This window comes from Neodiprion virginianus, chromosome 4, assembly GCF_021901495.1.
Source record: "Neodiprion virginianus isolate iyNeoVirg1 chromosome 4, iyNeoVirg1.1, whole genome shotgun sequence".
NCBI classification, from domain to species: domain Eukaryota; kingdom Metazoa; phylum Arthropoda; class Insecta; order Hymenoptera; family Diprionidae; genus Neodiprion; species Neodiprion virginianus.
Genome location: NC_060880.1, coordinates 30,662,775 through 30,688,660, shown reverse-complemented (window position 1 = coordinate 30,688,660; position 25,886 = coordinate 30,662,775). Strand labels below are relative to the sequence as shown.

The window sequence follows — 25,886 nt, the reverse complement described above, 5'->3', positions numbered from 1 at the left end:
CTCCTGAGATTCGATAAAAACTTGCAGGACCCAAGTACTAGGGCTTGGAGTAAAATCGGTACCTACGAGTAATCGAATTGTTTGCGAAGATCCAGGAAACGTTGGGATATGAATAAAAATATGGAATGAAAATGATTGTCTATCGGAGAGGAGAGAGAAATTATAAAATTAGGAAGAACCGAGAATAGCTGAGGCGAGGAGAAAAGATAGAAGAACCAGGTAAATTGACTCCCCGTCAATTTACGCCCGGGGTTGGAGTTGGTTAAGCCAGGCGTCTCGCCGAACTCGACATGAAAGCCTTCGCTTCGTCTCCCAGACGCGAGGCAGTCGTAATTATATTTTCGTACCGGATTGTTGTTCACTTTTGTCAAAAGAGAACTCTCATATTGCAACATCGACGGCTTGATCTTCTCTCCAGAAACGAACGCGGCACTCTGTCTCAAATATTTCTGCACATACCCTCAACCATTTTAATGATTTTCATTCACGAACAGAAACTGTATCTCTTGCCGTGGATTGTAGAAGAGATAATAACGATCGTACACATTCCATTTCTGCAATGGTCGCATATAATTGAAATCTTGAAGTACGGATAAATAAACTGTTTCTTCTTGACAAAATTCCCATGGAAACAAACATTATATCCCGCATACTCGGTTCAATGACAAACTTCAATCGGCACCACATCTAAGTATATTTGGCTTCATAAATACGCTGCGATAGAAGTAGTTTAACAAAACCTCTGGTCAATACTCGCATTACTGAAGGAACATTGTACTGAGCAACGCAATGCAAATATACTTGAGACAAAACCGCACTTCAGATTCCTGACGAAGGAACGAGCTTTTCGTTTGACAACGATGGAACGAGTGAGAAGTGAAATCACGGGCTACAGAGACGATTCGTTTAAAAAGTACGGTAAATGCGTATCGGGTAAGGTGAGCAAAAGGGAAGGACGAATAATACAGTTTCGAAGGAAACCGACACCGAGAATACACGGAGCGTGAATTTGCGTTATAGAGAAAATACGCTACCTACAATTTCCCTCGACGTTGTCGTTTCAAGTGGCATTGAAATTGACGCGATCGATGCATTTTGAAACTTGGAAAATATTTCAGTGAATTTGTGGTACTTACCAGCCACGCGTCGCTTTGGCGACTAGAGTTATTCGCCGCTCAGTATGGATCGATGAGGGTTGGAAGTCCGAGCTGACCACCGAGTGACAGACGAGACGCGTCTCGTCCTGGTTCAGGATCGTCAGGTTCCTGGGGGAGGTTAAAAGCCGGGCTACTAAGTCCAGGGCGACCCACGTTCCGGCTGACACAACCCAGTTCGGAAAGTCACAGCCGACCGGCGAGCGACCTGAAAGAACACTGATTTAGTGTCCGACTGATTGCAGTGACAGGGCTTGTCGACGTCTCTGGGTTTAGATCCGTCTTAAATTTGAACGAGAAACGTCGGTCAACGATTCGCGCTAAGATGGTCAAGCGGTAACGGACGTTTTACCAAATTCATTTTTCAAGACGTTGCCTTGTCACTTTGCCAGCATTTGCCGCAGCTATAATAACCGCCCCGAACTTCAGTTAACGGTACGACAATTTGAGAGCTAAAAATATGAGCATTACAGTGTCAGCTACCGCGTGAGTAATGATCATTCATATTAATGCGCCGTATACTCTTCGTAACGATATGGGACATTTCGGTTCCAGGCACATCAGTCTCGCTGTCACTCGAGCCGATATTTATAGTTGAATTCGAAGGGAGGTATATTTTTCTATTTGACGTATTGATGTGCGTCGCATTGAAGCTGTATATTGATTAATAAAAGCCGCGCAAACACGGTATTGGGCATTCTAAAAATGTCAGAATATCACTGCGAAGTAATGTAGAGAAAAATGTAAATTTTTCGGGAGTTCTCACCACTGATTCGGACTCACTCGCTAATCGAATTGACGGTTCGACAGGCCACCGCCATGTTTAATCGGTTTTTTGCTATTGTCGGCATACACGGGCATCACCTCTGGAATGTCGCTCTGCCGTGAAACCTGATCGATATTCAACCCAGGCCCTGCTAGCAATTTCACGGTTTGAGATAATTCCTGCAGCTCGCAGCAAGTGATAAAATACCTCGGTATCAAATAACAGGATCCTGACGTGATCTTTTTATATGAAAGATAAACAAAACTTATCGAGGGTTATACGTCCCGCTTCGCTGCGTGCAGGGCTTACGATTTTTAATGCGATATAGCCAAGGATATAAGAGATTTGTACTTTCGGGTGGAGCCTGGGTAACAAACAAGACGGGCCATGAGAGGTAAAATTAAAAGAAAATATTATCGGGCCAAGTTCGTCCGAAAGTTGTTCGCCAGGCCGTAATCTGAATTGTGGAAAGTTTAAGTGGAACTACCGACGACGGGGGAGGAGGTTGGGTTTCTGGCTGAAGCAAACGGGTAACGAACGTTTGGGGAATTCGCCGTCGAGGGTCGGAATTTTTAAGCAGCTTACCGCTTAGTAGAATTTATTGCACTGCACCACGATTCCAAACATTTGCGACCATCTGTCTTCCTAGACGAACATTTTCACAACTGTGAGTAATTTTATACTATTTTTCAATGCGCCTCGAGCAATTCGCACATACTCGCCGAAACTGTTGGAAAAAAAAAAAAAAAAAAAAAAACAATGAACCAATTTATCACTAAATGATCAGAATAAAATATCGACGCCAGTTGTAATTGCGAACAATCCAAGAAATATCAGGAGGCTCCAACGGGATTGAACGTTTCCGAAATACTTGGCGTTTTTTTTTTTAGAAATTTTACTCCGAGTAAACACCAAAAGCAAGGCGACAAAGTCGGAAACCGATTTTTAACATGGCAAGTTTTTTACCCTCGGCTGAATAAGCCACGTTCTGTAAATTCCCGCACAGATTTCCAACTTACAGACTTTGCTCTGCTGTGTTTTTTCCCACAGTTTTTCTCTCAACTATCATCACTTTTAGCTTTCTTTTATCTCCGGAAGAACGACGTAATCCCAGTCTGATCATCAGCAACACTGATTGAAAAAAGGGTGCCACGGATCCAGATGGCAGCATCAACGGAGTCGGACCGATTTGACCGAACTCTACGATTATCTTTGTCGATGTTCATCGCTGTTTTAGTTTGTATATATTGTAACCTTGAGTTACGCGAAAAATAAAGCTGTTCTCCGACAAAAAAGCAAATGCAGCAAAACACAGAAAACACAGGGCAAATTGGTATATGTAAGAAAATATGTGCTTTCAAGTCAACGTCTAGAGAAAGACTGTTTTTATAATAATAGTGGTTGGCGCAGCAGCAAGTAATTCATGTATTTGTAACATTGTTTTATCTTGAAGGGCTAAAATTCCCGTGTCTAAATCACACATATCACATTACTCCGTAAGCTTTGAGCCGTGGCTAATTTTCATTCTCATTTTTTCCTTTTCTTTTTATTCCAGCCATTTTGGTAAAAATAAAGTACACGCCAGTGAGACAGATCCCTGACTTTATTTTTCGCGTCTCGGAGATCCGCATAACTCTACAAGAAGCACGTTGGGAGGAGCTGACGACGTAGTGCGACGTCGTCATGCTCACAGTAAAAGTAGTACTAAAGTTTTATGTGCCCTCTTGACTATCCACCATTCACTCGAAAAAAAAATCTTCCGCTCAATGAGGACCGATGTATACCACCGAACCGGAGTTCAGTGTGTATTATGATACCATAATTTGGCGAGACAGTGTTTTCGAGTTTGCGATCGAAGGAAGGTCAGAGACCTCGGAGAACGGTGAAAATTATGCTAAAGACTACACGGACGGGTGCATCTGATTGTGAGTGTAAAAAATGTAGAGTTGGGGCGAACGCGTTATAGAAAATTGAGGCTTGAGAATTAATACGGCGAACGCAGACGATGACGAGAGCGAAGTAAGATAATTGACCGTCTCCATGGAAGCGGGCAACGTGCCGTGAATATCGGCATTGCTGTGTCGTTTCACCCACTCCCTCATCCTAAGCGCGGGTTCAGCCAAAGTCGACTCTAATACCACTCAAAGTGTCCTCCGGCTAGGACTGAACTCGGGTTCCGTCGTGTATTCCGACAACACGGGTTTCCGCCCGGGCGGACTTTCCGCGCGCGTGAAGATCGGCAAGAAAATTCGCATCGCATGATGTAAATTCACTCACTCTGCGTCATGTTGAGAGTCCTGGCACCTTCGGTCGCGCTGAGCACTCCGCTGCATGTGGCATCTCCGCTCTGGGCCAAGTTCCAAGAGTTCCTCCCGCTCTTGGCGTAGATGAAGCACCTGTAGCGGTCCTCGTCCGTTGTCAACCTCTCGCCGTTCAGCCGTGCAACCAGGTAACGCGTGCTTCCCTCCCTCCAGGTAGCCAGACACTCGAGTTCCTCCACTGCGCGACAAATTGCAATAACATTTCAAATGGTTTTACGCCATTGACGCATGGCTGCGGCTAGATTGCCAAGCGTAGCAGAAATATAGCGAATTAATTAATCGTAAGCCCGTTCGATGTTTATTCGATCGCAACAGAGAATCGTGGAAATCCCCAACAGCGCGATGATATTAGCAAGTTATCGCATGTAAGCCTGCAGCTTCCCTCCGGTCATGAGTACTTAATAGACAAAACGATTAATCATTCATCGTACCGTTGTGCGTTATTGTTGATTAATACCGTTCTACGCACTTTATCTCATACATATTCAACCGCGCATTTCACGCAACGTGCATACGGCAATAGCGGTCAGTGTAGATTCATATCCATAGAAAATTAACTCGCAGTACCTACTTGTACTTACGCCAGTTATATCAGCTAATACGATCGATCAGAGCAAAGGTTTTTACCTGTGCTTTCGGTGGCGCGAACATCGTGGCAGGCCTGATAACGCAAAAGGAGCCGCGACTCGTGCGTGCAGGTTTCGGCCACCGAGGGTGGATTCGAGCATTCACCCTGGCCACGGTTGTAGCTGAAGAGCAGGGGTCCCTCGAAGGGGCATCGGGATGGAGCTGCTCCTGATCGGAAGAGCGAGTTCAGCGCGGCGTCTCCGGCGAGCTGAGCACAAGCAGAGTTTAGGCTTACGCTCCCCGAGGGAAGGCAGAACGCTGGAAATTGATCGCAAAAAATATTTTTCTATGGTTAAACCTGGTGTGGTAAGGTGAAGCGGTGATGCGACATCGGTTCGCGAGGTATACTCACTTTCCTTGAACTGGAGCACGTTCGGGTGTTTCTCGTGTATGACCATGCATCGATAACAGTTGTAAGGTCTGGAACGAACGGGAGAAAAAGATACTTGAATAATTATAACGTGTGTGGAAAGCTCCGATGAGTAATGCGAATATCGAACCGGCGGTGGTAGGAGAGCAGAGGTCAGTCTACTAATTTTCATACCAATCTTGCTAATGCAGGTGGTAATTCCTATCCTGAGGAACTGAAAATTTCGCCTTTTAGTCGGATTACGCGAGTCGGTATAGGTACGATGTAATTCCGACCTCGGCTACTCTCGGTAAAAATGTTTATACCGACTTTCTCGTAAAATTTAATTGCGCTATAAGAGGTATAATAGTTTTCATTAGAGAAGTTTGAGAATTCCGATTGGTTGAAACGTAGGAATAAACACAGGGATAAGTCCTAAAAATGATCAGGTAAACGTCATTCAGCGGATTGTTGAAGTATTAAATTATGATATTAATACTCGAGGAACCATAATCTTAAGGACAACATTCTTCTCTTCGTACGAGTTGGCGAACGATTTATCGAGGAGGAAATTCTGGCGGCTAATTAACGCGTTAAAAATTACTTTCGTTCGCTTTCACAGGCAACAAATCAAATTTCAAGTCATAGGGTTTGGCGGAGCGTTGGCCGAGGTAGAGGGAAAGGCCTGCGAGAAAAGAGATGAAGAGAAATAGAGCGGGAGTCAGAGATGGTGGGACGGCGAGGGGCGGGGTGGGGAAACGGCGAAGGAGAAAAACGGGGGAAAAAGAAACAAGACGAATTGGAATCAAAGTGGATTATTGTTATTATCCCTTGCCAAGATGAAGGCGAGTTTTTCCCGCCCTTGACGTACGTCCATCGGTGTAAGACGAAGAAAAGATTACAAATGCATTAACTTCTTATTCAACACTATAACGAAGGTTAAGCTTCTCGAAATTCCTAAGCTTACGTACAACTACACGTACACTGTAAGGAAGAGCTGCAAAGCCGTTGCGTCAGACTTACTCGTGAGAACAAAGGTAAACTTTAACTCGAGTCCAGTTAAGTTGACTCACCCTAAGTAAGCATAAGTAAGCGTGCAGTGAGGGCAGCGTGACAAGTTTGGCAACTTTCAAGTAGTTCCGCGATACTTGGCCAGACTTTCCGTGCGTCGTCTCGGTTCGGTTAGCCTGCGGTTATACGCGTCTTGCAGCGTTTTCCAAACGTGATCCTAGCCACGGGAAGGTTTTCATCGGCGTTGAATATCGCTTATAAAACCCAAAAACGTGTTCCGGCAAATTGACGTTTCATTTACTCGTTTATAATTCATTATTCTTTCTCGTCATGTGTTTGTTTTAATTTATTTTCAAGCTTGTTACTTTTCTTTTGATACCTTATAATAATTCGCCTTGGCAAAGATAACTCCGTGGAGGCGGATGCCGGGGCACTGGAAATAAATTAAAGATCAGAATGAATTCGCACAAAGCGTGGGGTACAAAAGAAGACAACTAAGTGACGCTTTACTTGTATTTTCACTGCCCTGCCAGCAGGCCAGGTCGGCTCGATCTTTTTGTACGAGTGCAATCGAGTGAAAGCTTTGACTGTTGGAAAAAAAATGCGATATTACAAAATTATACAAGAACATTCTTTTTTCGTGCGATTTTCCCTCACCAATTTCAACGAAATGTCCGAGACGAATCAGAAATGGAGTAAGAATATGTTACATACCTAGGTATACATATGTATAGTGGAAAACTGTGAATCGATGTAAGGTACGGTAAGAGATGAAGAGTAGATAACCATGGAAAAAGATAGTCTTGCGTTGACTATAACGAAGATAAAAACAATTAAGGATTTCTTGCACGGCGAAAAGAACTCGGAGTAGAAAGGTCGAAGTCTAGGGGAAAAAAACTCGATTTCAGTATAGTTATATCCAGCGATACTTGGATAATATTTGTCGGTTCTATGCGCAGCTGGCGAAAGGCGGGGAAGGCGAAGTGGAAACAAACGTAGGTGTATCGTGCACGTTTTCCTCGCGTCTCGAAAACGAAGGGGAAGACGGATGGATGCGGAGTCGAGGAATCGAGGATCGGGAAAAGGGGTCGCCACGTGCCTCCACTCTTTGCCGATCAAACGCGCTTTAATCTTCTATTATTTACAGGCGTATCATATATTCAGACGTTTTGCTTGTCGCTGCGTAAATAATAGAGGCGTCCATCGCTGGGCGCGGAAGAACCGCCGGGCCGCACAGTTTCCACGGAGCCTCGGATTGTTTTGATAAATGCGTTCCGAAATTCTCATTGGGAAGACGACGGACTGACGGATCTAACAGCGTCCATTAGCCGCAGAAGCCGGGCTGCTCGGGCGTTGTATTACCCTCGTACCGAAGGACGAAATCCGGGAAGCTCTATTCGCGATGAGCGATTACTTACCCCGAGCTGAAATATTTCCAAATTTCAATCCTATCGAACGAACGGAGCCCTTCGCACGTATTATCGTACAACGCCCGCAATCTTCCATAATCTCGATATCTCGCCGTACGGCATCACGAAATTCCCCAAATTTCCAAGCATCAGGAAATGAATTATGTAATTCAATTAAGAATTTCATCTTGCTATTTTCTATTGCATAGTATATTACAAAAAATATTGTACGAAAAGCGGATCCAGGTCTCTCACGGAGAATTTTTTCGTTCGACATTACTCGACGAACAACTCTGCACATTCCCTTGCAAACAGTTTCGAATAAATCAATTATCTTGACAAAGTACCCGTACAACGAATTCGCGTACAAACTTTTCCTTTTTCTTACCAGGGATAAGGCAGAAAAAATATACAAAATGTATTCGTTTCAATGTACCAACTTTCCTGTGCACAGTCTGACGTATATTCGCAGCTTGATTGATCAGCACAAACGACGCCCACGGGTAATGGACAAAAGCCCTGATAAACAGCGTTGTTTGAATCCACCCACAATTCCGGGAACTGTACAACCTCAAATTCGCGGACCACCAACTTTTATAGGTCACGTATACACATCGCCTGATTCCTACTCGAGGATTGCGATACTGGAATAATATTGAGAACACAACCGGCCTGGCGGGGTTTCTTTCGTTGGTCAAGAATCGCGTGTCGCTTCAACCCTGTGGTTATGGTGGAGTTTAAACTAGCCTCTGCAAAGTTCATTATGCGGAGAAATGCCAATTCCATACATGCATACTTGTACGATATAATTTTTTTATGAAAACCTATCATTTCCAAAATAGCGAGAAAGTTTTCATGTTCTTAAACAAAAGTTCGAATATATCTGTCAAACGGTTTTTTAATAAACTGTTCTCTTTTCATATTCATATTCGACCAAGAATTATTCTGTAAAATCTTGTTCCTTTTAGTAATCGTATAAAAATTTTGAATCTTCGGTCGGGTTACTTCTATTGTACATAATTGTGGTCGAAGCCATCCATTTTCTAAAACATAAATTGGTACGTCACGACTGAATGAAAAGTCTGTATAATTCCCTCGATCTGCGAGTGTCAATTCATACCAATTCCCTTAACCTCCGTGGACATTGATGTGGATTCGAAAATATGAAAATAATAAGAAAGCAAAGAAAAATGAAAAAAATAAAATACAAAAACCGGCTGTTCGATACCTTCGGCGGTATTTCATAGCGCGTTTGTCCAATATTGGAATCCGGGATTGGTTGGCGAATGCACAACAAGCATCGAGAAATATAGAGAGTTGTACGATACCACATATCACATATCCCGCAGAACGGTACGCACGGCCGGAAGGTTCGGCAAATGGTGTGTTTACAGAAATATTTTTATACCCTCCCTCGGAAGCCGGGCCGGGGGTTGGAATGGCGAACGGCGCCGTCGGTGTAACAGATTTGAGTTATTGACGGAGGAAATGAAAGAAAAGTAGGTCCGTTCTCGCTTCAACCAACAATAATTTTGTCGCCGAGTGATTTGTGGCAGGCGATTATTGTTTTTGACAAAACTTTCATGCGCGGGACGCGTTCCTCGTCTCCGTGACTCCTGCGGGAATTTATCATTCTTCCTAACTTTCCAGTCACCCCTCGCCGAGAACATTTAATGGCATCTCCCAGGCTGCCAACGAATACCTGTATACATCTATACGCATACATGTATAAACACGCAGACGGCGTTCGTTCGATAGCTGGCGAGGTGGAGCGGAGGCATCGTGATCTCCTTACGTTTGTCTGAAATATGGGCAAGAAACTGTCCTCCGGTATATCCTCGCGTTAAAACTGATTCCGAAATCTAAATTCACCGAATCTTGAACGAAGTAACCGTACAACTGTGTATAAGATTAACGCTATCTTGGATGAGGAAACCGAAAATAGAAGGGAAAAAAACATTATTAACCCAACAGGGGCTCGAGGATAGCGGGCGATGATAGGAGGGTAAACGAGATTAAGGAAGGGAGAGGAAGAGATTAGAAGCACTATCACGAGGCTTGTCCGACCGGACTCCGAATCCAGATCCTCGATCGCCGAGTCTGATCCGAGCGCGAGAGGCCGCTCTCGTTAAAACGGGAACACTTGACTTGACGTAAGCGATTCGTTAACGCTTAAATAAATACGACGGAAGGGTAAGCAGCGTCGACGGCTCGAAGTGGTGGATCGGGGTGGGATAAGATCACGCGTCACTAAACCCGTCAGCGTCATTATAACGCGTCGCGATTTTAACGGCAGGTGTCTCGGGTGGTGAAGCAGGACGGCTTTGGGTTAAACGCTATTTTCTAGCCGGTTTTTCGATATTTTCAACGTACTTTGAACGCAGCGTCGCTGCTAGAGTAATAGGAGTTTTTACAGTATGCCATAAGGGTTGACGTAGTGTATACGTAATTTAGAGGCTTGTAATTATTTCAATTGGGTTTTTGCATGAAAAAATATATAGGTATGCTTCTGGCAGAGCAGGAAAATCGGAAAATAATTTATAAGTCGTATTTTTCCCTTCTCTCGATTCAACAAAAATTTCGGCACGATGTGAGGTCACCCATGCCAATAAGGTTTTTTTTCATAATCCAGAGACCCGATTTGCTTACGCAGCTTCAACTTTTAAACTTCCGTTCGAAATCTGGCTCGTTCTCAACTCGTCGATTCGTTGCTGGCCGTATTATGAGCTTATCGTTAATTGTTTGAATATTCCCGCTCACTTGGTGCTAATTATTGTGTAAAAGGATTCTCTGTTGTTAGCACGTAGAATTCTGATCGAAATTTTCTGAGCAAACTTGCATACATTAGTATAGGTAGGTACGGGTATGAGTATAACACCTTTTATTGTTCTGATCGAAAATAGCTGTTGCGAAAGGTGCCCGCGCGTCCCATTCTGATCGGGAACAAATTTTCGTATGTAAATTGGAAAAATTTTTTTCGATTATCCACCCCCCCGTCTCCGCCACTTTTAATATCCTAACTCCCGGGGAACCGTTCTTCCATCCGTGCACTCCGAAGATCCGTGAAAAATCAACAGCCCTCATTCTCAGCGCGATCAATTTTGGATTACGTCTGAATTTTTTTGGCCTCTCGGTTCGACCGTGTTTACGCAGTGTGCGAACTTCCTGGAGCATGGCACAAGGGATACGGGAATACGAATAGCTCCTAAATTCTCCCCTGGTTATCCACTGTTCAGAAATTATATTATATATACAGACAATATTATTCTTATGAATAAAATATCAGAGAGAGTCCGTTTCACCTCGCTGCAATCGATCCTCTTCAATTAGCGGCCGATCAAGCGGACGGCGGTGATTTCGATTTTCTGTCCGAAATATCGAGTGTCGAGGATGAGTTCCCCGGGGCCTGGGACACGGGAAGAGATACCTATTGTCACTTGCGGGATTTATTCGGTTAATAAGGGAGCTGCCACGGGAGAAGAGGTGATGTCGGAAGTGGATCGACGCGACGATTGCATCGCACTAGCCCGCCGTTCGGAATTAATTACTTGAATTCAAATTACAGCGGTCGGTGAAGGACCTCGCGGCCATTGAATACCGGCCGAGGAAAATTCATCCTGCAGTTATTACCGGTGGTGCAAATTCGAGAATCGATACCCACTTCGGACCCCGCTTCGCCCCGTTTCTAATCTCTACGTATAATCGGACACTTAAGTCGACGGATAATCCCCGGCGATCTCGCTAATTTATTCCTGCACTCCTATCCGTGAGAGGGGGGGGGGGGGCATCTTAACGTTGACGTTCCCACTCCGCGATTCGGGTAATTACGTCAATCAAGGCGCATAATTTGCGGTCCGCCGGATCATGATTTCACCCGTAATACGTACTTCGGTGTATCCACATTGCACACTCCGCCAGTTGTTTGCGCAGCGTCACAATCGAGAGCTGCACGTATACGCTGTTTGTTTATTAATTCTGTTTATATTGTCTAATAGGTGGATACCGTGAAAGCGTGACCGCAACACGCCCCTCCAGCCCGAAGGGTTCCGCTTGCGAGAGAGGCTATTGATTTCCATGCATCGTTAATACGCGCATACATATTCGCCCAATGGCGTATCGATACTCGATACGCACACGCACCACCGTAGCGTTTGTTTGATCTCACAATTTTCAAGCAGCGTAACATCGGCGAGGTTTTCAGAGTCTCACTTCGGTCTTTTTCACTTGCTACACGGTGCAAGCATACGTTTCATTTTTTAATTCCGAGTCCTCCAACATCGGGCGTTTTGTTTTGCAGGAAATACAAAGAAAAGAAAGGACGAGAGAGAAGAGAGAGAGAGAGGAAAATAAAACGGTAAATCGCAGCTGAAAGATCGCTGAAGATCAAGAATGGCATTTATCTTCAGTTCAGCTGTCCCTTTGACCTCATAAAGTACAATGGAAACCAAATCGTGGTAATATTTTCACGTTATTACCGATCAATTCACCTTCCCCCATATCCGGATGAGGAAGGATCGCGTCGATTTTTAGTACAATAGAAGGAATAAAACGGTCGAAAAGTCCGAAAGGTCATCATTAAGGTCGCAAGGCTAAAGTTCATGAAGTTTTTGCGCCGGATTCTTGGCTGTCCTAGACCATGGCTGCAGTATATATCTCGGATTAACTCTCGCGTTGGAAATTTGGAATCAAGAAAGTATTTCTACAGGGATACGATCACAATCGGATGTCATATCGAATCGGCGTATGGTGAAGATAACTCCAAAATTAATATAATAAAAAAAATTTGTTTTCAATAGAATCGTAACGCTTACAATTTCAATTTTCAAACGTTTATTTCGAACCCTAATGAATACAGCAACGGAGAAGTTTTTCTGAAACGACTTCGTGTGAACTCAATCAAATAACGCAGGGTTATTTTTCTTTCACTGTTAACGCTTCATATTTCGAAGATTGGAGTCACCTTCAATTCGAAATTTTTTTATGGTGTAATTTTGAATTCGTTGAAACGAGGAATATGTTTATATTTTTCACAAATTATGTACCGGATTATTTTTGTTTCTTCTACCTGACTGTATATCCTAATTGCAAAATGATTAAATAAATAAAAAGCCTTCGATTGACAGTCCAGATTAATTCATAAATGGCACGAGTCTGCAGAAACGTGTTAGCTAAACTTATTTTTGTTGATACCTTCAAATTATCAATTTCAAAAAAATTTTACCTGGAGGCAAGAGAATATAAATGCGTAGAAAAAGTTTAAAGATGATGCAGAAAAAAAAAAAAAGAAACAGGGTTGGCTCAATTTCGTAGAGTTGTTCTCTCTGTTTTATCCGAGTTATAGTTTCGCTGCTGGTTGCACATGTGACCGAGTGTAAAAAATATACACGAAGTGGGGAAAATTTATAGGCTGAAAGTCGTTGATCGGTCGTCTAAAATGTAGGTAAAGCGGCGTAAAATTGGTAAAAATATCTATCACACACCGACAGGAGCTGCGATGCGCAACGTAACGTAACTCAAGCGTCCGTGGCACATACGTCTATACATATAGGTATATATAGATCTGTTCTCAAGGGGGTTCGGCGAGTATTTCTTCGGCGTCAAGAGACACCCGTGACGTATAATACATACATGTATACGTAAGTATTTCGTGCAGCGCGCGGTACGGTATAGAAAAATGCTTTTAGGATATTGCCGGTGGTTGCCAAGGGCGGGGGTATATTGTCCCTGTCCGCCTATAACCAAGACTTTGCCCGACCTAGTTTACGTATCATAATGCGTTCAAGCCGCCCTCCGGGCACCTACGATGAATTGTAGAACCGGAAACGCGTCCTCGCCCCAGGGTCCTCGGCCGAGCGTTCGAATCGTTTCCCCGATCCCGTCGCTCCGCGACGTGAGATGCTTTCGCTTAGTTCTCATCGTCAGCCTCTCTTCTTCTCGCCGATCAGTCGAGAGCGAAGCCAAAGCCAAATACCGACGAGCACGGCTTCCTTTACGTACAGGTAATCGTGAACACCCCGATACATCTAATTACCGCGATTGCAAATACGCCCTGGGGGCTCCGCCTATCCGGTGCATGCCGCAAGTTTCCCACTCTCCCCGCCAGCAGGAAATACCCTACTATACTACCGAAGCAGTCTCGCTTCTTATCCGCGGCTTCCGGGGAGAGCCGCACATCCGCGCGCGACTGTGATTATAGTAGCGGGTAAAATTTACCTACCCTCGCAAGCGGGTCTCCAGCAGTACGCGGAGAAGCTGGTAATCCCCGGTAATACGCGAGGAAGCCAGCCTCGGCATAAGCAGGCTCCGTGAGGGCGAAAGGGGTGGAAGGAATGGGGGGTGTAGGGGTGAAAGGGGCGAAAGGGGCGAGGGCTAGCGGAGGCGAGGGAAAGTCCCGATCCCAACGGGGACGGTTCGAGCAAGCATCTATTGATACATTATTTACGTGACTTCACACGGAATATGCCCGGACCTTAAAGCGTTTCTAGGCCTTCTACGCGGTAACTATAAGGAGCTTTATTTGCCGAGGTAAAACCACCGCGCAGTTGCAGCCCCTTGGATATTGAGTATCACGTCGCGAACGAATTGCAGTGAACCTGGAAACGGCACTCGAGTAAACCCGCTTCCGGCTTCGATCGTTATTTGCTGATCAGCCGATTGTCAGGCTTTAAATAGCTGAAAAATTACATTTAGCATTACCACAGAGTTCCTCATCGCATTTCAGAGACCGTATTCTTAAACCTGGATAATACTTTCAAAGCGACAAAGTTGCGAGAAAATGATCTTCGTATTGTCACTAATTAATTACCAAGCTTACGTTGTAACGGCGAGAAAAATACGTTGAAAAGTGTAATTAAAAGCTGGGGGTACGACGCGTATCTGCACGAGGTGTGGAAAATTTTTCAGCATGACTTGAAAGTGTCACACAACTTCCGATAAGATATAATACGGTTGCGGATTCGTATCACAGAAACGTGAAAAAGGATGCGAGTAGACATCCGATAATTTTCCTCGGTATCTATAAAGAAGATAGGAAACGGAGGCGGGGGACTGTTTTCTCCTGATACATGTGGAGATCCCTTCGGACATTCGCGAAGCACGCATTCTGGCATTAGCCGCTTAATTGTCTCCACGTATGGTTAATCTCGTGGCTCATCACTCACGATCCCCCCACTTCTCGCCGGCTTGCAGCCGCGCCAAGTACACGGTGAACTACCCCAGGAGCTTTTTCCCTTCTGTCCCTGAAACTATGCAAAACTCTGGGAATAATCTGGAGGCAAAATCCTCGCCTCGGTGGCTGTCGATGCGAAACAAGTCGAGAATGTGAATCGATGAATTTGGCAAGCCCATGAACCTCCGGCCCGCGGCGTCAGCCGCGTCGACCGCTTCATCGACAATGACGAGGTCTCGGCTCAGCCGGAATTTTCTCGGCCGATCAAATATCGGAAATACTTTGCAAAGTCTACGTGTTGCGCTAAGAGACTCACGGCGCCGGAATTCGCAAAAATTTTCCACTCCCCCCAGCTCCCATATATAAGATATTCACACGTCTCTCGAACCTCCCAGGTACTTTTCACCCTTGCTTGCAGCTTCCTGATCTCCGAACGAATTGAATCGGTTTGTATCCTTCTAAATAATAAGAGCTCCTCGGCGCGAGGATGGCGATTTCTCTATCCGTCAGGTCAACGGATACAGTCAACAACCTGCAGAGTAAATTTCGAACGAACGAACGGCTCGCGACACATCGAAACTTTTCACCGCAGAGTTGTTTCACCGATTGGGTTAACGTCGAACTTTGACCGGAGCTACCCACCCCCCAGCAACATATTCCTGGTAGAGAAATGAACCGTCTCGTGGGAGGCGTTTGTCGATTGCACGGCAAGATCGCGCGAAATACTTGCTAGCATCTTTTGCAAGCATAAAATTATACGGATAACTCGCAGCGCGGACGCTACGAGCGTTTAATTAAAATCCTTACAACGCAACGCGTTACCGGTAATACGCGAGCCATATTCCTCTGGAAATAGAACGGGAACAAAAATCTTTCCAGCTGGATGCTTCGTATTCTTGGGACAATATTCTTCATGACTTTATTACACGCTCTTGTATCGAGAAAATAGTTGTCTCTGTAAATTTGGTGAAGAGATAGAAAATTTTTGACATTTCTCAAATTTGCTACAAATTTGCATAGTGCGAATTATGTATTTATCACGCTTGCATAACTTATAAGTTAAGGTGCTGTTTCAAAGGTGAATAAAGCTGTAAGCGAAAGATTTGGGAAAACTCATAAGTGAATTGAAGAAGGAAAATTCCAATAAAAAGTTTCAGGTAAAACGGAAACAAGAGTATAAGCATACCCCGAGTTTATTTATATTCTACAGACGAGAATTATCCGTCCTTGGCGTTAAGCGCGCGACTGCAGAAAGATCGCAGAAATCAGCAGTCCGTCACATGGTTCAGACTATATAATTACATCCGCCAGACGATCATTGTAATTAATTTCTAATTAGTAATTTCAGAGTCGAAGTAAATTGCGTTTGCCTGCGCACGTTAATGTATTGGTGTTGTACATCCATCGGCGAAAACGTAGACTATGTCGCGGCGGTCGACTCGTTCATCATTACCGGGGCTTTAAGCTCGATTCGGACCCGGTAGGATTTTAATAAAGACGGACCGCCATCTCCTAGCACCCCGCTTGGATTTCGCGAGGTAACGATGAAAATTTATGTGGAATACTCTCCTACTGTTATTATATTCTAGTTAGGCGATAAAGCTGGCGTGGTAGGTATATATGTGACAGGGCTTTGTACATTGAGTGTTTTGGCGCGAGGCCGTAATCTCGAGCAGCCTGGTCCACTTTATTATCATCATAGACAACGATTGTTGTAAAAAAAGAGAGAAAACCCGAAGACCGACCACCTGTACACGCGGGATCGTGTTTAGGGGAAAAGCCCGTTTCCGGATTCGACGTCACGGTTTACGTCAAAACGAAAAGAATGATTATCCCGGATTGTCGGAGTTGGCAGGTATAAGGGAGGATCGAAGGCGGGCCGGAAGCTGGGCGAATTGATCCAGGAAGCGGAAGATAGAGAAAAAATATCACTGGATCGCCGGACGCGTCGAGCGTTCTATCTTGTGGAAACGCGCTTCAGGGAAAAGTAATTAGTAATATAACTCAGAGAAAACGCTGGATGACGGGAATAAGTTTACAGAGTGGAAGTTGCGATCATGTCGTGGTGTACTCTGATGGATTAGACCAATCAATGCGAATTTGATCCGCCGCCTGATTGATTGGATAAGTTTTCACGGCATACTTTGCTGGGAGTCTCTCTATACAATCTCTTCAGAACCCCTCGAAACGTTGGCTTTAATTTTCATTTTTCCATACTTCGTTACCAACATTCTGTGTTCTAACTAACTAGAATCCGATCACTTAAGACGTGTACTCTGTAATAATTGATCGTATAAAAGGATTATTTTTCGCAGAAAAATAAAATTATCTTTGCCACTGTTTGGTCGCCGAGTAAAAAATGACTAATAGAATTAAGCTAAGTTTCCAACAGTTCGAATAATATTTACAGGTTTAATCAAATGACTTTTAAAATCGTCGCAAATCAATTTCAATCTGTTCTTGCACGTATCATCTTCCATCTCCTGCATATGATAGTGGATATACAAAAATTAGGCATACCTCGATTTTTGATAACTCGAATAAACATTGTTGATAAATATTGCTGAGGTTGATAGAGTGATAATTTTTGTTTTTACGAGTTTGTTTTATTTTCTCGACACCAGGGCGATTCGTGTAGAAATTGTTTCCACTGTGGATAGAAACGAGTGAATTTGTAGGTATATAAATCCAAAATCGGATGGAGGTAAGACGCACGTTTTGAAAATGTACACCTCTTGGAATGGTTTATCTTGAAATTCAAATGATACATCGTGGTGGACGCTCGATTAAAGCCCTCGTAAAATCGGATGAAAATAAAATCGATCACGCCTCCAAACGCCCGTGTTTGTGTTTATATAAATACATGTATAGGTTTCGCATAAATGATCGAAATTCGGACGATGCAACGTACACCGAGGAACGGCTAACGCTGTATGCGAATTCGCCAATTTACCAATTTACCGTCTCGCCGATTCTCCGATGATTATATGCGGGAGCGCCCGCAAATATTCGATTACATCCGACTATTCTTCGAGTATACTGTAACCCGTCGATCGTAATGTACTCAGTCAATTAATTCCATCCCATTATAAAACCGTTTAATAACCGTGAACGTTCAATCGATCGAATTACGGATTCCGTGTATATCTGAGCCCGGCTCATCAGCCGGCTTTTCAAGCTTGAAAAATTACCCAAATTTCGCTTATCCTGCAAACGATTTTCGTTCATCGTGCGTTGTTTCGTCTCCTCTTTTATCGATCGGCGCGGTTCTATATTACGTATCGAAAATCTCTGAAAAGAGATAATCCGAATGTACAAAAATTATCATCCGAATTTTGAATATTATCCTTTCAACCCTCGTCCGCGTTGGCGGATTAACTCGGCCGACAACGTTGGATTCGGCAATCAATTAACTAATGCGCAAAGGATTGGAAACATGTATTCGGCTGCTGCAGCAGAGTATCGGTGTATTTCGGTTTCCCGTTCATAGATTATACCACTGCCGGATGCGAGCAATGCCGAACTACGCTGCAGCGTATTTGCGGAATGAAAATAAAGCCGTACGTTATCGGGTGACATTCAACAAATATCGGAATGTGACGAAATTTCGATGGATATGAAAATGGAGGGGGCAAAGCTAGGTTTAGGATGAAAAAGGAAAAGTCGGAATGAAAATAACAAGTACGATTTATCGAAACTACCCTGCCGCGTTTACGCAACTCCAGGTGTGTGTGCTTCGGTTGAATTGTCTGGTACGAAATCTGGGCGGATCTATACATCCATATATTTTACACGTTAAAATGATAAATTATTCGGTTTATAGTTTATACCGATGGAAATATAAAATGTTTGCATGATGTATACAGGGAGCTGAAAATTACCTTAAAATTTAGCACTGTGCCGAGATATTTGAACTTCGAGTATGGGTTAAATATTCAATTTTACCTCTTAGCCGAAATGAGAGTATACATATTTCGAATTTAATTCGTAATGGCTAATAACGTGAATGGCAGAATAAGCTTGAATACCATATTCGCTATGAAGACCATATCATACTCATCGATCTGTGATTTACCATTCCAGGTTTCTGGAGAGTAAAAATTTAATATCCTACTTCGGTACAATAATTTATCGATGAAAAATTGTACATCAATTGTAAAGAATGTTTAGAAATTTCGTACTGAAAGTGAAATTAATCTGATATCAAACGTTCTGTTATGCGGTTTCCTTTGTTTTCTCCTCAAAAACAGCAACCCTCCAGGGATTCTATATTTTCAACTCTCGCGTTCATTCTCACCCAGTGATTAACAACGACAACGAAGGAATGAACACGTTACGGCACCTACTTTATTTCAAATTTCCGACTTGATGTAAAAAATCGAAAATAACGCGTACAAGTCCGATAAACGTGTGCATAACGCGTGTCGATTATCCTCCGCACAGTTTAAATTATGCAACACCGCGGGAGTGAGGGAGGGTGGAGAGTCGAGGGGTGATTGAAATTTCAAACGATCAAAGCCATTAACCATTTGACGGTTTTCATTCGGAACATGACTCCCTCTCTCCCTCCCACCCTCCCACTTGTCGTGCACTCCTTAACCCCATGCTCGACACCTCCGTCCTTTATTCGTCCCCCGCCTCCGCCAACAACCGCCGTTCAACACCGTCAACCCTGCCGCCCCCCCGAAACACGAGCGGTTATTTTACTCTCCTCACTTCCGAATGGCTCCGCACTCGCCTCGCCGAGGAGGACTCGCTGATTGGGGGGCTAATCACGCGCCACTCTCCATTACATTAATTAAAACTTGGCTCTCAGCTCGGCTCAGCTCCCCGCGTCTCCTGACTGCTTTACTCCGTTCTTCACCCCGCCCTCTCTCTTTCTATATCCTTACATCTCGATCTCTCTCCTTCCGTCTGTGTTTCGTCGCATCGGCCAACCAGCCAAACTCCGACCCGCTCTACTCTCTCTCTATTATACGCCGTTCTCGGAGCGAAACAGCTTGCCAAAATGTTACTCCGCGCGCGTCTTGTTTTACGGAATTATGAGGCAGACGGATCGGGGGAAAGGTTGAATGCGAGGTAAAGCCAACTACGGATTGAAACTGAAACCCCGAACCGTGGAGGATGTCGAGCACACATGCATGGCTTGTCGATACTCAGGATCCCGATTACTTACACGTTTACATTTACGAGCTGAAAATTCATGTATGTTGACGTCAGTCAGTTACTCTTTTTAGACCAATTGGTATTTTAAATCTTTTGATACTTTTAATGTCCACCTCGTGAAATTGGTCGCTTTGCAAATATCCTGGAACTCCCGAACGTCCGTTCTTCTCTATTTTCAAACTGTCCAACATCTGAATCATTCCGAGTTTTCAAATAAGTACAAGAGTTTCAATGACCGCGAATCGGCTGGTAAACTTTTCAGTTTTCACTCAAGATTAATTAAAATTTTACGTAAAAGTCTGAATAGTTAGTTCTTCGGGTAACATGTGATTTTGCATTATAAAAATTTCTCTCAGACCGGAAAGATCGCGCTTATCCGGAATTCAGAACACAAATTACAAAGTTTCCATAAAGGAGTCTCGGGTCGTTAAGTGGCAAAAATTGCGAGAGATGCCGAGAGGAAAAAATCGTCTCAAGTAATTGGTTAAGGTCGGGGGAATCTGTTTTAGCTGATTTAAGTTAATTGAATAAACCACTCACCGATCTGCGATGAGGAACTTGTCACCGTCGGCTTCGATACAGCGCCCTTTGCCGGTGATTGTCGTCTCGTTCACGGCGACTAATTGCAGGACGCCCGATTGAAACCATTCACCCCTCCATTGGTCGGGAAATTTGCACCCTGCGACAGACAGACAGAAATATGTTCAAAGTGTTATTACCAACAACAACAGCAGCAGCAGCAATCGCGTATTTAAACGAATGTTTGATTCGGAGCTATTCAACGTACTTTCACCGTCGCGTGCGTGCTTATTAATTATAAAGTATACACCGCGTCATTTGGGACGAAGTGATAAAAGTTGGTAATTGGGTGTTAATGACGCGGGGACCGATATAGTTTCCCATGATTATATTTTTCTCTCTATATCTGTACAATTGATCTAGGCTGCACGGTACGTCATGAATCACATCACGTATATTTGTACGATCGATTACAAGTTTTACCTGGGGTTATTAAACGCACGGAAGGCCTGCCGCATGAATTTTATCGCAAATTAGCTGGCCGGAAGTACCGGAGGGAAAGGTATAACGACCAGGTTATTTCTTTTTTTTTCCCCGTGCCGAGATTTGTAGGCATATAATGGACGGATTGATCCATTTGAATTCGTTCTCGTTTTACTGCCTTTTTCTTTCGCCTCTCTAATATTTAACGGTTTGAAATACATCCCCGGTCGTCTACAGTGGCGGGAATATATACACGTATATACGTCGCTTCACATTCCAGACCGAGGCAGGTGAGAAATTTCGACAAATAATTGACAAACAGCGGTAGTAGTACAAGCCCTAAAACTCTGTCAAAAATCGTAAAAACTTAACAGCCCCCTCCTTTTTTTTACAGCCTTGATTCATTTCGCGCGTTTACTCCCGCGTCGCCGTAAACGAAATCTTTATGTCCTCTCTCGTCAAAGCCTACGTCAGAGTATTATACGTATACGTATACACCCTGCATGCGCCCACCCACAGATACCGATATCTAAAGAGTCATGATGAAAAAGTTATTTCAGGAGAATAAATGAAACCCCCAGGTATTGCGTTCGAAGACGCGAGCAGAGGATTATTCACACTGGCGGGGGAGATTTCGCAATACGAGATTTCCTCGTGGGGATACACGCGAATTTAGGCACCGAACTTGCCCAAACCGCATCTCGCGTAAACGTGGGAGAGAAATATCAGTTTTGCGAGAGAATAATTCACGGCTGTGACACATTCCGCAGCTATCTCCTAGAAGGTTGAAAGTGAAATAAATAGGGTTTCGATCGAAGTCGCGGGGTCGTATTTGTCGATTTCCCCGCGATCTGCCGGGCCGATTAAACCTCGAGGAAATAAATGCGTATCGACAAGCGCGCTGATTCGGGGTGATATACATTTTGTCCAAACGACGAATTTCACCGCCGAACGTGCTGGATTTATCAGCGATCAACGTTATCAGCTATCTCTTACCAGCTATTGACGCTGCGGCCGATACCAATACTGTATTTCCGAGCCGTCCTTGTCAGCGACCCCCCACGACCCCAAAACACCCTCGCCCATCGAAAAACGTTACCTTGATTCGTCACCTGACGAAAGTATAAACCTGACAGATGCGCATGGAAACCACGTAAGCAATATTTTCAATTTATCGTGTAAAGGACTCTGACCAGGCGCCATCAGAAATGGCTCGATATCGATATTCTCATTCTTGGAGCTTCGTGAAAAGTTACTCATCATCGCTCTCGATGTAACAATGACGACGATGCCCACCAAATTTTATTAAACGTCTCGCAACAGGATCCACGGTAATTAGTTACGTGGAGTCGTGAACGGCAGATTAAAACTCTTCTCAAATATTCACCAGCGACAATTTCCGAAGCTAAACCGACAAATACCGTGATCCAGATTTCCGCACTAAAGTGAAATTGCATCCATAGCGAATCGGCAAATGTCATATACATAATATAGTAACGTGACGACGTTGGATCTTCACGCGAAAAGGATGAGATAAAATAGCGGAACCCCGACTAGAGTTACCGTAACGACGTCGAGTTGTATGAAATTTTAATTTCTTCCCTCGAGGAGAGCCTGCAGGTGGATGGTTGGAAAACGCTCGTCAAGGTAGGCAGCTACTGCAAAATTTAGAATGAATGTTCAAGACATCAGAGAGTCCCTGTGTTATAAGAAAGCGAGATATCCGCCGGACTTCTGCTGCCGCTCCATGGCTGTCGGTTGTGACAGGGAAAGTACGATGTATATGAATAAAATCGCTGATTCGATTGTTCGCTTTGCGACGAGATGATTGGCTTGTAGCCGGATGCGGCAGCGACGTGACGAAAACTCTATGCAAAGCCTTGCGAAAGGAACGCAAATCAAATTAATACTTCCAGGCATGTACATCTCGCCTACCCGTATACGTATACGTTTCTGCGTCAGTGAAAAAAAGGACACGGGCGAGAAGTATCATGCATACGAATCATTGTAAAAGTGACACAATTCATTTTCAACCTTTTTTTTTTATCACCAGACACAAGACTTACCGTTTATCTTGAAATGTCGGTAATTCGTTTTAGGTGCGTTACTTTCGCTAGCAATGTAACGGCTCGTATTACGCGGCAGGTATTACCTGAAAAATTTTTACCCACAAAAAATAAGAAAAGAAAACAGAACCCGCTAGGGTAGGTATATAAGCTTGTACATTATTATTTATTTAGAGGTTTAGCGTGCGTAAGACGAAACGAATATTTGTTTTCATTAGGAGACCGGAAAGGATATTATAACTGCGGTATTACACGAGGGTAGGACGACGCGGCGGGTAGGGTTGGGGGGGGGGGGGGGGGGATTATTTAATTAGCTAGAATTGAAGTTAAGTCAAAAAATGCGGTTATCATCAAAGTTTTGAAGTTTGAACAACTCCCAGGGCAGCTTTTCCGCTTGCGGGCAATATATTTTGTAATTAATTACTCTCATTTCAGTAAGTGCCGGCGAGGCTTAAGACCACCGTATAGCCTCTTTTCCGGATACCTGTGGGAAGGCCTCGGTCCTTCGCTTTCCTTTTACGCACCCCACCGTCATTGGCGGATTCATTTTAGTGTTCACGATTTAATTTAAACAACAATGATATCCGTTCCGCCGTTCCTTTCACATTCCAACCTCCTCTTCGGTGCACGTCACGAGTCAGTACAACATCATTCAAACAACAGTGGATCGCAAATTATCAGTCAGACACGTGTCGGAATGTCGGTATTTAAATTTACGTACGTACATCACGACCGGATTATCACTCACGTATTTCGAGTGTAAGCTCGGAGTTCCGGGACAAACGGAATGATAAAGTTAATTCACGGTGACCGCACTATTTCTCCGTTGGCGCTTGGAACGAGATTCTCGGCGACCACTCTTCTGGGAAAACAGTTTTACCCTTCCTGACTCCGGCTTACCCGGGTAACCGGGCTCTATTAATTGGGATTATAATAACGTATACCTCCTTTTTCCCTTTCCAATTCTCACCCCGTCTCTGTCGCATTCGATCAACGCACAGCTTCGCCGCTCTCTCGCCCTCTCGCCTCTTTTCATTTATTTATCGCAATGTTATTTTTCCGGTACGAGGGATGACGGCCCGAAGCCTCCCCGCAACCAATCAGGAAGATACTGCAACGCGATGCGGCTTAGACTTTCTCGTTCGTGCCAATTACGGACTCCCCGAGTTCTCGACGTTGGGCCTCAGGGTGCTTTTCCTCGCTCCGCCATCCGCGCAGCGCGTATATACAAGTATTTCAGAAATATTTCTGTGAAATATTGCGCTGATGTTTTATTTTCAATCTACCTATACCTACTTCCTGCATCCGTGCAACAATGCGGCAAGAGTAATTTTAGCTGTAATAAGAAAACTTTTACGACTCGTCTATTATACGTCAGCAGGGTTACGAGTTATTCAGTTTTATTTTCTATCTTTCTTTGTGTTCTTTTAATCCCATAAATGGTTTGGTTGCATCTTGAATTCTACCCCAAGGCTACTCACATTTCATAACCGCCGTCGTTAATTAGAGAAAAGCGTGCTCGGGTCACACAGTGAGATTAAAAATTCAACCACTACGCGGGGGAACGACGATCAATTGATTATCGGCATTTGACAGAGAGGAGGAGTCCTCTCGTGAGAGTTCAAAGTGGTCTTTCAATCGTGTATTCATTGAAATCCTCTCATATCTAGGTTTGTATACAAGGATACCGCTGCCCAAGGGTCAAGGATACTGACAGTAGATTCGAGCAAACTAATTTAAAGGTGTAGGTACATACCTACTCGGTATTTCACTCTGCCTTTCTATTTACTTGTGCAAGTTCCTCGCACCACAGGCTTCGTATTTTCCGCGACGATTTCACCCTTCAGAGAGTCCATATTTCTGTTGCAAACGCGATAGAGGAATATACAGCAACTAGGTACCGCGGCAATTGTCCAACTGCCTCTGAGAGCTTGTAGTCAAGAGTTTAAAAACTAGCTCAGCCCGGGAGACTGTCGAAAAACAGAAATGAAACTGTCTGGAGCAGATGATTTGCCGACTAGGGAATATACGTCGAAGAATTGAGAAACTGAAGAAAGTATAAAAAATATCAGATGCATCATTTGATCTTCAGACATTGACGAACCGGCAGACGGGCGAAAAATTTCAACCTCTGCTGTAATTAATTCCTGTTTAATTCACCACTGGGAAAAACAACGTTTGAATGTGCTCTTTTTCCCTGGGGAACCTACACGGGCGGCGTGTGCACGAGAAGCACAGGGCGAAAGAATGTTAAAATTAATGGGCACTCGTTCGGCGCGGCAAACGAAAGCACAAAAATGTAGTCAATGACCGAGGCTGATGTAACCCGTCACGTCGGCTCGTCCTGAGTATTAGGTACACGAAAGTATCAATTTAACCGTGCCTGGGTATGAGAATCAGTTGTACACGTACGCAGGTATACCTAGTGCAAAAAAGATGGAAACACTCCATCATATTTAACTCAGGATAGCCAATCACCCTGTCACTACCCGGTGATGAATTATTTTAATCAAGATATTACGGCTCAATCGACCCTTACTCTCTCTCTCTTTCTCTTTCTGTTTTCAGCCTTTTCTATTCCCTCATAACTCGAGCAGGAAGAGACTCACTGATACTCGTCGACGCTCGTTCGAAATTTAAATTTGTACCCGAGACTCGAAATCAATCCGAATCTCGCGTGTAACCGGAATATGTTACAAATCGTGCATAATTACCGTCAAGAATCACGGGGTGATGTGAAAACCTACTCGACGATGACCAGCGTCTGGATAATTGATCTTGGATGAATTGAATTCTTTGTTCAACGAAGCTTGCGACTCCGTTTCACAAGGCATACGTGAAGGGAAA

At 44.0% G+C, this 25,886-nt stretch overlaps 1 protein-coding gene across 1 annotated transcript in view; it reads right to left on the bottom strand.

Annotated features, from left to right (window-relative positions):
* The window catches only part of LOC124302607 (uncharacterized), a 122,745-nt gene that overhangs the window by 11,755 nt on the left and 85,104 nt on the right, over positions 1-25,886 (bottom strand). Inside the window, exons 3-7 of the mRNA XM_046758937.1 lie at positions 20,512-20,650; positions 5,221-5,288; positions 4,869-5,126; positions 4,198-4,419; positions 1,137-1,362 (exon numbers count right to left, since the gene is read on the bottom strand). Coding sequence (XP_046614893.1) covers positions 1,137-1,362; positions 4,198-4,419; positions 4,869-5,126; positions 5,221-5,288; positions 20,512-20,650 — 913 coding nt within the window. The remainder of the gene's footprint in view (positions 1-1,136; positions 1,363-4,197; positions 4,420-4,868; positions 5,127-5,220; positions 5,289-20,511; positions 20,651-25,886) is intronic.